At 56.3% G+C, this 9,960-nt stretch overlaps 1 protein-coding gene across 1 annotated transcript; it reads right to left on the bottom strand.

Moving 5' to 3' along the window:
- Window positions 1-2,451: 2,451 nt before the first annotated feature.
- Window positions 2,452-4,904, bottom strand: BTG2 (BTG anti-proliferation factor 2). The gene is made up of 2 exons (XM_068995778.1): window positions 4,698-4,904; window positions 2,452-3,103 (listed from the first exon to the last, which is right to left on the bottom strand). Exons 1-2 carry the CDS (start codon window positions 4,855-4,857, stop codon window positions 2,763-2,765), a joined length of 501 nt encoding a protein of 166 aa, XP_068851879.1. The 5' UTR covers window positions 4,858-4,904; the 3' UTR covers window positions 2,452-2,762.
- Window positions 4,905-9,960: the final 5,056 nt, after the last annotated feature.

Below are 9,960 nucleotides of genomic sequence, written 5' to 3'. Positions count from 1 at the left end.
CCCTGAGCCCGGAGCAGCTCCCAGGGACGAGGCAGGCCGGGTTCCAACGCTACATTTTTATTAAAGTAACAAAAAGCATCCGGATCTGTACACCGTGGGTATAAAACACTACTGTACATCAGGAACCAGCCACTCCCCGCTGCGATCCCTCGCAGAATTCCGACCATTTTCACCAAAAAAAACCGACAAAAAACAAAAAAAAAAAAAAAAGGAAAGAAAAAAAACAACCCCTCCTCCCCCCCCCCAAAAAAAAAGCAGGTCCCGTTCAACAGTCCAGCTTGGTTGAAAAAAAAAAATTCAAATAAAATAATAATAATAATAATAATAATAATGACAGAAACCCCCTTGAAAAAGACACTGTCTCAAAGTCCACATCGCATCAGGCTTGGAGGCAAAAGGCAACAGAGCACAGGAATTCACAGCTTTTTGTGTCACCAGCTACAAGAGAGAAGTGGATTCTACCCAAATTTGGTTGGTTTTGAGGCTTTAAAAAAAAAAAAAAAGACACCTTGAGGAGAAGTGAGGCTGTTTCGGTTCTGGGGTGTTCCTTTGGTGGGAAAGTCCTGGAAAAGTTTGGGAAGAGGGGAGGAATAAAGAGGAGGGGGGGGGGGGTGGCAATCTTCAGGGCTGCTTTGATCCTGCCCAAATTCCCAGCCAGGGAAGTGCCAGCCCAAAGCTCCTCCATCCCGAGCTTCTCCATGTCAGGCAGGTGAAGGGAGGATTCCCCCCCACCCAAAAACAAACCAAAAAAGACCAAAAAAAAGGAACAAAAAGCAGCACTGAGATGCCTTTTCCTGGAAAAGGGAATGAATTTGCTTTTCTGGCTGTTGCCAGGCGCTGCCCTGTGGGTGAGGTCACCTTTATTGCACAAGTTCACCCCGGGAAAAGCCCCCAGTGCTTCGTTTCTGCTTTGCTGACGTGAGAAACTCGAGTGAAGGGGGAAGTGATGCAACTCCAGACTCTGCTCTGATCTCCTCTGGCACAAACAACAGCCTGATGTTTAGAAAAATAAAAAGGGTTTGAGGATTGAGGCTGATTTTCCAGTTCTGGGCTTGAGGGTTTGGAGCTTGCAGAGGGGAAGAAAAAAGAAAAAAAATCTGAATTTTCCAAGTCAGGGCTGAGTTGTGGGGCTGGATTCTTTAATTTATTAAATAATGGGAGCTTCCTTCCTCTCCCAGAGCACCCAGGATTTGGAAATCTATTGCACAAATGTCTGAGAACTTGAGTCATCGTGGGCTGGGTGAGAACAGCTCCGGTTTTGCCAGGTCAGGAAAAGGGGAAGGTTCAAAGCGCGCCGAGAGAAAAAATCCAGGAAGTTTTGCTACAACCGAGCACGTCCGTGCCCCAATCTTCTCCCAGGATCCTGGGGGAGCACCAGGGGGGTGGGAAAAAGGCAATATCCCAGGAAAAGGCTCCTTCCCAGCTGGCAGGTGGAGTTTAGGGCCTTCAGCTCCCACCGAGTTTGGGGTTTAAAGGGCAAATCCCAAACAACGCCTGGGCAGAGCCTCCCTGAACACTGGCAGTGCCCAAGGAAACGGGCAGGAGCAGGAATTGAACTGTGCAAAAAGTTTTGTACCAAAGAAGTGGGACCCAAATCCCTCTCCCAAGGGGGCAGGGGAGGGGGACAGGGAAGTGCTGCGGCTTCAAAAGCAACATCAGGGCACCAAAACATCTGAAAATCCCACACGGAAAATCCCCCTCCTCCCGAAAAAACCCCCGATTTGAGGAGAAAGGGCAGCAAAAAGGGGGTGTCACACACCAACCTCTGCAGGACAAGGAGTGACTTCTGATCTTCGGGAGAAGGGACACGGAGAGGCCACCAGGGCAGGGCTGGGCTGGTGTCTGAGCCCCACGGAGCAGAAAAGCTTTGGAATTCACAGCTGGTCCGGGGTCTGGAGCACCCTGCTCCGGGTGGGTGACAGCAGGGGACTGGCAGCACCCCTCCAGTGCCACCACGAGTCACCCTGGGGACATTCCCAGCAGATCCCTGCCGTGCTCCAACATCCCTTCCCCGACAATGCCAGGGGTTGGGGACAGGCTGGGAGCGGGGCAGAGCTGCAGCGCTCCCAAAGTGGCTCCAGGAAAGGGATCTCAGCGTCCCCACCATCACCCAGCCCCGAGGCAGCACCAAATCCAGGCCCCGGCGAGGTCAGAGCAGCTGGGGAGGGGAAAAGCAGCACCTCCCATCCCTTCTCCAGCACTGCTGCAACACCTGGAGATGGCAGCAACAGCGCCGGGAAGCAGCAGGGTGACAAGGTGACACCTCAGCCACACTGCCCAGCCTGGCTTTGCCCCCTCACCCCCCATTCCGAGGCGCTCAGGGGAGCAAAGCCAGCCCCAAAATTGCCATCCGACACTAAAGTAGGTAGATCTTGGCTTCACGATAAAAAAGGAAAAACAACAACAACAACAACAAAAAAAATAAAAACAAACTCACAAGCTTGCAACAGCTTTAGAAAAGGCACCTGGGGCACCGCCTCGGCTCAGAGCGGCGCCCGGTATTTTAATTTTGGATTTTCTGGAGGTTTTTTTGTTTTGTTTTTGTTTTTTTTTTTTTTTAAAAATATATAAATAGCTCTTCATCTTAAAAATAGATCCTCAGCTGGAGGTATTACAGTAGCCTGTGTCTTGGCAGTGTAAGGACAAAGAGGAGATTTCTTTGTTGGTTTTGGTTATTTTTTTTTTTTTGGTGGGTTTTCGTTTTGTTGGTTTTTTTTTTGTTGTTTTGGGGTTTTTTTTGGCGTTTTTTTTTTTTTTTTTTTTTAGCTGGAGACAGTCATGATGTAGTTTTTGGAAGGGCTGGTACGGCCCAGCATCATCTGGTTCTTGCAGGTGAGCATCCCGTAGGAGCTGGGGGGTTTGGCGGCCGCCGCCTCGTACAAAACGCAGATGGATCCGTCCTCTCCGATGCGGTAGGAGACCTCGTAGGGATCCACCCAGAGCGTGAGCTCGCTGGGCAGGAGCTGGTAGAGCTGTGGGAGGCTCAGTCCGATCTGGCTCGCGGCCTTGCTGATTATGGGGTCCATTTTGTGGTTGATGCGGATGCAGCGGTACCCGGAGCCTTTGAAGGGTTTCTCGGGGAACCAGTGGTGCTTGTAGTGCTCTGCGAGGGGAAGGGGAAGAGCGGTGAGCAGGAAAATCCCAGTAAAAGGATCCTTCCCAGCTGGCAGGTGGGGTTTAGGGCCTTCAGCTCTCACTGAGTTTGGGGTTTAAAGGGTAAATCATCAGCCGGGGCCGAGTCACGGCAGCTCCTGTTGGTGGGGGGTGAAGAACTCGGAGCTCTGACCCCTCCCCAGGCTGGGAACCCCCCTTTGCCACCAGACCTCCTTCAAGGACCGTGGCTCAATCAGCCTGGGCTGATTTTGGGCCCCAAACTCCTTTTTCATGGAATTCAGGAGGGCTTGATTCACCCTTGGAAGGGTTTCTCGGGGAACCAGTGGTGCTTGTAATGCTCTGTGAGGGGAAGGGGAAGAGCGGTGAGCAGGAATATCCCAGGAATATCCCAGGAAAAGGCTCCTTCCCAGCTGGCAGGTGGAGTTTAGGGCCTTCAGCTCCCACCGAGTTTGGAGTTTAAAGGGCAAATCCCAAACAACGCCTGGGCAGAGCCTCCCTGAACGCTGGCAGTGCCCAAGGAAACGGGCAGGAGCAGGAATTGAATTGTGCAAAAAGTTTTGTGGGACCCAAATCCCTCTCCCAAGGGGAACCGGGAAGTGCTGCGGCGCTCGCCTCCCGCTGCCATCCCACAGCCCGCTCCCGAGCCGAGTGCTCCATGTTTAGCCGCTGCCTGTCCCAAAGTGCAGCTCTTTAACCCCAAAATTCCCCGGCAGGACAATGCCAGGGGCTGCGGGGACGGGACTGGGGTGGCCGGGGCAGATACGGTATCGCCCACCCCAAAGCACCCCCATCCCACAGCGCCAGCCAGGCCCTTCCCCGAGCTCAGGAGCACTTTGGTACCCCTTATCACAAACCAGCCATCCCTCCCTGGGGCTGATAACAGCCCCGGGCTGGGAGGAACCCCTGAACCACCCAGATCCTGCCGTGCCCGTGGGGAGGGAGTGCCAGGCTCCGGTGCCCACAGGAGGGGCTTGGGATCATCGGTGTCATCATTGGGATCATCTGTGGGGTCTGCGCAGTCCCATAGTGAGGCAGCTTCATCCAGGACCCCACCGGGACACCGGGGGGGGGGTCCCCAGGGGCACTCGGGTGGGCACCCGGGCAAGCAAAGGCACAGAAAGGGACCCGGCACCGGGAGTGGCACAGCCGGGTGGCAGCGGCCAGCCCCGTGGGTGCCCGAGCCGAGGGGACACTGAGGAGCACCCCGGGAGGGGACACCAGGTCCTGGAAGGAACACAGTGCGCACTCGGGAAGGACACCAGGTCCCGGGAGCGACACGAGAGGGGACACCAGGTCCTGGAAGGGACACACGGGGGGCACTCAGGAGGGGTATCAGGTCCTGAGAGAAACATGGGGGGCACTCGGGAGGGACACCAGGTCCTGGAAGGAACACAGAGGGCACTCGAAGGGACACCAGGTCCTCGGATCAACACGGGGGGCACTCAGAGGGACACCAGGTCCTGGAAGCCACACGGGGGGCACTCGAGAGGGACACCAGTGGGCGGCCGGTCCCGAGGGCTCCGGGAAGAGCCCTGCCACGAGCAGGGCTTCTATCGCCGCGCTTCTCCTTCCCCAAACCTCACCTGTGAGCGCCTCCCGCAGCGCCCCGCTGAAGACCTGTAGCTGCTGCTCGCTGACGCAGCCCCGCGTCCGCAGCAGGCCGGACACGAAGCCCACGGCGGCGGCGATCTCGGGCACCATGTCGGCCCGGGGGCCGCGGCGGTGGCTGTGGCGATGGCTCATCCCGGCGGGGACGGGGGAAAACACCCGCGACCTCTCGGCAGCTCCACCGACGCTCGGTCTGCGCCGCCGGCTGCGCGCACGCCTTATATAGGGCGGCTCGGTGTGACGTCACGGCGCGGCCGCGGCGTTCCATTGGCCGCGCCGCATGCAAATGAGGGAATGCAAATCGCGGTATGCTAATAGCGCCTGAGCTCAGCGCGGTGACGTCACAGCGGGGAGGGGGGGGCGGTTACCGGGGGGAGGTTGGGGGTGACCGGGACGGGGACGGGGACGGGACAGGGACACAGGGACACAGGGACACAGGGACACAGGGACACCGGGACACCCCCGACCCGCCAGACCCCCTCGGCAAGGCCCCCGCGGAGCGGTTGGGGCTCCTGGGCAGCTGCCGGTACTCAAAAGTCCCCTCCGGGGGCGGGCGGGGGCCGAGCCGTGCTGGGCATGGAAGCATCGAGTCATGGCGGAGGTGGGGAAGGGACCTTAAAGCTGATCCAGTGCCACCCCCTGTCTATGCCAGGGACATCTTTCACCGTCCCAGGGTGCTCCAAGCTGGCCTTGGGCACTTCCAGGGATCACCCTGTGCCAGGGTCTCCCCACCCTCACAGGGAACAGTTCCCTCCCAATATCCAACCTAAACCTTCCCTCTTCCAGTCTGAAGCCATTCCCCCTTGTCCTGTCACTCCATCCTGTGTACCAGGTCCCTTTCCAACTCCTGTCAGACCCCAGAATCCTGGGAAATAATTGGGAGTTTGAGACCTGGAAAAGGAGGTGCTGGAAAACCTCAATGCCCCCTGGAAGAGGCTCCAAGCCCTCCCATCCAGAAACTTCCTGCAGATGCCCGATCAGCCCAGCTGCCCTTTGCCACCCCACTGAAACCCCCCTGCACAGGGGGAGTCTCTTCCCAGCTGTATTTCCACCACCGAATTTCCCTCCTCGAGACACGTCCATGGATCCGTGTCCCTTGGACAAGGCCAACCCCTTCCCAGAGATCCCTGAAGAAGGGAGAACTTTCCAAGTGTCCCACGGAGGAGATGAGGGGTGACACTGCCACAACCACCCTCATCTCCCTGCCTGAGGAGCGCCTGAAGTGAGGGCTGAGAGCTTCCAGCCCCAATCCAGGCCGGAGGAAGAGCGGGATGCAGGAGGAGGCGGCTGCAGCGCCGAGGACGTGTCCCATCCCGGGGAATCAGGGAGGACAAGCCAAGGCAGGCACGGATGGAGCAGAACACGGAGTCTCCAGGTGCTTCCATCCAGCCCAGCAGGAGGGAGAGGAGAAGCCCTGATCCTGTGGGAGATGAAGGAGCACCTGGAAGCCACCACAAGCCCGGGAGCTGGCCCAGCTGGCCCAGCCACGCTGCCCAGAGAGCTCCTGCTGAAACTGGCCCCGAGCTAAAGAGCAGTGGGAGGCCGAGCTCTTTGCTTTGATCCACCATGAGAGAGTTCCTATCAACGCAGGACGGGATCCTGGATGAATATTCCCTGCCCGAGAACCGGGATTGTTCCAAGCCGATGTCTGGCATCCTCCTCCTGCACCGGGGGAGGACCTGAAGCCACAGCTCTGCTGTGATCCCCAGGAAAACGCCCTCTCCTCCCGTGGCTGGGGCCTCCTTTGGCATCTCCACAAGCGCTGGGAGCAGCTGGAATGAGCTGGGGCAGGGAAGGAGCTCCGGAGGCTTCGCCGTGCCCGCGGAGCTGCCCCGTGGCCGTTCCCACAGTGCCGCTCCCGGCGCTGGCGCAGCATTCCCGGAGCAGGAGGAGCTGTGGCTGCTGGCACGGGGTTTGCCAGCACATCCCACTTCGCCAGGGCTCTTCCCAAGCCCCTCGGGGTCCTGTCCCACTGGAAAATTGTTATGGACTCGCTGAGAGCATCCCCCACCCGTGCCCACCCCAAAAGTGGGGATGGCATCGAGGTTTTCCAGCACCTCCTTTTTGCAGCTCTCAAATTCCCAATTATTTCCCAGGATTCTGGGGTGTAATAGGATCTTTTGAGGCCTTTTCCTTCCAGTCTGCAGCTGGTTTTGTTCCCACTCTGCACACGGGATTTCCCACACCAAGGACGAGCCGAGGGCTGTGCAGTGACTGGAACAGGAATCGGGAATGAGACGGGAATCAGGGGAAGGGAAAACGGCTTTGGAAGCTGTGGAAGAGTGGGATACAATATCTGCCCAAGCAGGGCTCTGCACTGACCCCATTTCGTGCCCTGGGCAGCCCCAAAGTGCAGCAGGCCCTGGGTAGGGTCAGGTTTGCGAGGAGACAGCGCCGAGGGGTCCCCAAATCCTCCCCTCCCCGCTCCATCTGCCACCCCATTCATCCCCAGAGCAGAAGAAATCGAGCAAATCTCTTGCCATAAACCAGATTTGCCTTTGCAAGCTTTGAAATAAACCCAAGGATTAAAGTCTAAGGAGGTTGTTTTTTTTTTTCCTTCCCCCTTTTTTTTTTAAAGTCAGCACCACACATGAAAGAGGCCTGGGAGAGCCGGAGCGGGGTTGGTTATTCCAGAGGCCCCTGGAAGAGGCTGGATAAACATCCAGCGTGTCCATGCACGGCTCCAGAGCTTTGAACACACCTGTGCTGCCGGGCAGCCACGCTCGGGGCGCGTGGATCAGCGGGAAAAGTGGGAATCCAGCAAAGGTGGGAGACATCCCAGTGCGAAAACAGCCGGAAAAACCAAAATTAAAAATTTAAAAATTTAAAAATTCCTCGAGTTTTTTTGTTTGTTTTTTTTTTTTTCACTGAGCTGAGCTTGGATGGCTTTTTTTCATCCAAGCTGGCAGCAAGGAGAAGAGGTGGCTTCTGCCAGCCGAAGGAATATTGGGATGGAATCATGCAGCCCTGAGTCACCGGATTGGAGCAGGAGGTCTCTTGCAGCCTGCCCGGAATAGCTCTAATAGCCAGGGCTATTAATTGGCCATTAGGGGCTAACTGTGCTCGTTTAGGATGAGCCAACCTGACCCAGCAGGTTCCCCTGGTCCCCCCAGGATGGGGAGGGAAATGGTGGCACCATTCCCCAAATTCTCAGCTTCCATTTATTCCCAGTCGCCCCCTTCGCTCTGGATTCCCGGTGGGACACAGTGCTCCCAAATCAGCTTGGCCCCGTTAAGTCCTTCCAATAGGAGATTTCCTGTGGAGCTCAAGGCCCTCTAAGCGGGTTATGTGCCCCTAATTTCTGGCCCTGTTACAAGGCTGGGGTTTTTCAGGCAGAGCATGAGGCTTAATGCACCCTCGGAAAGCGCTCGGAGGAGTTACAGAGCAAACAAACCATCAGAAAATAAAATTCGGTTTAAAAAAGAGAGCTGAGTTTGAGGCGGTTCTGGCTGGGCGAGTTTTCCACTCTGCGTTTCGCTGAGAGCATTTCGATTTCAATTTGGAAAAAAAAAAAAAAAAAAAAAAACCAAAAAAACGACCCAAACTCAATAAATTTCTGCCCGGGGATTGGCCAGGCTGGGGCTGGAACTGGTCTGACAGGAACCAGGAGTTCAGATAGGCTCCCAAACACTCCTGCTTATCCAAATGAGGCTCCAAACCAGTCGAGCTGGAAATTTTACAACTAAAAAAAAAAAAAAAAAAGAAAAAAAAAGAGGGGGGGAATATTTGGCTTTCAATCAAGGGTTAAAACCCGAGCTGCTCACAGGGACTGAGGCTTTGCAAGTCAGCAGCTCGGGGTGTTTTATGCTCACCTAAAAGGCAGCAGTTCCCACGCCACGCTCGGACTCGTTGTGTGGGGTTTTTTTTGGGGTGACGACACCCTCGAGTCTGAAGTTTATAGGGCATGAGGCACAAAACCCCAATTCCCAGCTGTCCTGGAATCCCAGCAGAGCTAGCTGCCCGTCACGGGGCCACACGGGGACTCTGCACCCCCTGTCACCGGCAGGAAAACAGCCCCAGAATGAAGAATTAACATTCAAATCCTGCTCATCAGCCGTGCCCCACTTGCTAAATCAGCTGCCACCTCCCCTGCAGCCACCCCAACCTTTGGGAAGGATTTGAAGGTTCTCTCTGTCGATTGGAGCAGCCAAGGGCTGCTTTTCTTTAAGTTTGGGGAGTGGAAATCGCTGGGAACGGTCCAGAACTATAAAAATAATGGATGTATTGGCCTGGTTTAAATCTCATTATGTGGCTGTGCCGGAGGAGGGACAGACAACAGTGCCAGCAGTGCCAGCAGCCACCTGGTCGGTGACACCAGATGAGCACAATCAGTGGGAATTTGAGGGGAAAGAAGCCCAGGGGTAAGCCGGGCTTAAGATGTTTAATCGCGGCTGTAATTGGTAACCCGGCTCTGACCCCAGGAACGGGCCTGGCAGGCAGGGTAAACAATAAGGCAGGGCTTAAAGCCCAGCCTACACTTAGGGCTCATGAGGCCTTTGCAAACAGGGTTGTGAAATGAGGGAACCGTGTGAAATGGGGGGAGAAGGCAGGACAGGGCCACCAAACCCAACCCAACCCAACCAAACCCGGGGCTGCTCCGTGGCCCGCAGCACGTCTGGATTCCCGGCACTCCAGGCAATTCCAGGAACTTCTCAGCCCCCAATTCTGCTCCTCCAGCCCGATTTTGGAGGCTTTTGTCAGCTCTGTCCTTTGTTTGTCGCCTGTAAGGGGAGCCCTGGGGACTTTGGGATGTGCGGACGGGACATGCCAGGACACACTCGGGGCATGTCCAGGCAGCTTCCCTCGTCCTATAAAGGAGCTTTAAATATTCCCCTGGGCTCCTGGGTGGATTTGTGTGGCTGGGAGCTGGATTTCCACCCAGCCAGGAGCTTCTGGATCCCATGGCAGGGACCGCAGCGGTCCCTCAGAGCCGCCTCTCACACAACGACGTCTGCTCCGCTTTTCCTCCTCCGTGCCCCATTCCCTTATGGAAAACAACCTCTCTGCCCCACTGCCAACATCCCATCGGCTCTGGAGTGTTTTGGGAAGTAAATATCGCTCTTTTTTTCACCCTCCCGAGGACTTTGGACCTGGTTTTCCGCCGCTGCCGAGCTCCCAGGGCGCTCAGGGAGGGTTTCTCCTCAGTCCCAGCTTCCTGCTGAGGCCCTGCTGACGTCGTGTTGGGCAAGGAGAATTTGTTGAGAGCTCGGCATTTTCGGAGAGGAAGCCTCAGCCTTG

This window comes from Aphelocoma coerulescens, chromosome 26 (assembly GCF_041296385.1).
Source record: "Aphelocoma coerulescens isolate FSJ_1873_10779 chromosome 26, UR_Acoe_1.0, whole genome shotgun sequence".
NCBI classification, from domain to species: domain Eukaryota; kingdom Metazoa; phylum Chordata; class Aves; order Passeriformes; family Corvidae; genus Aphelocoma; species Aphelocoma coerulescens.
The sequence above is the reverse complement of the archived record's forward strand: the minus strand, read 5'-3'. Positions and strand labels throughout refer to the sequence as shown.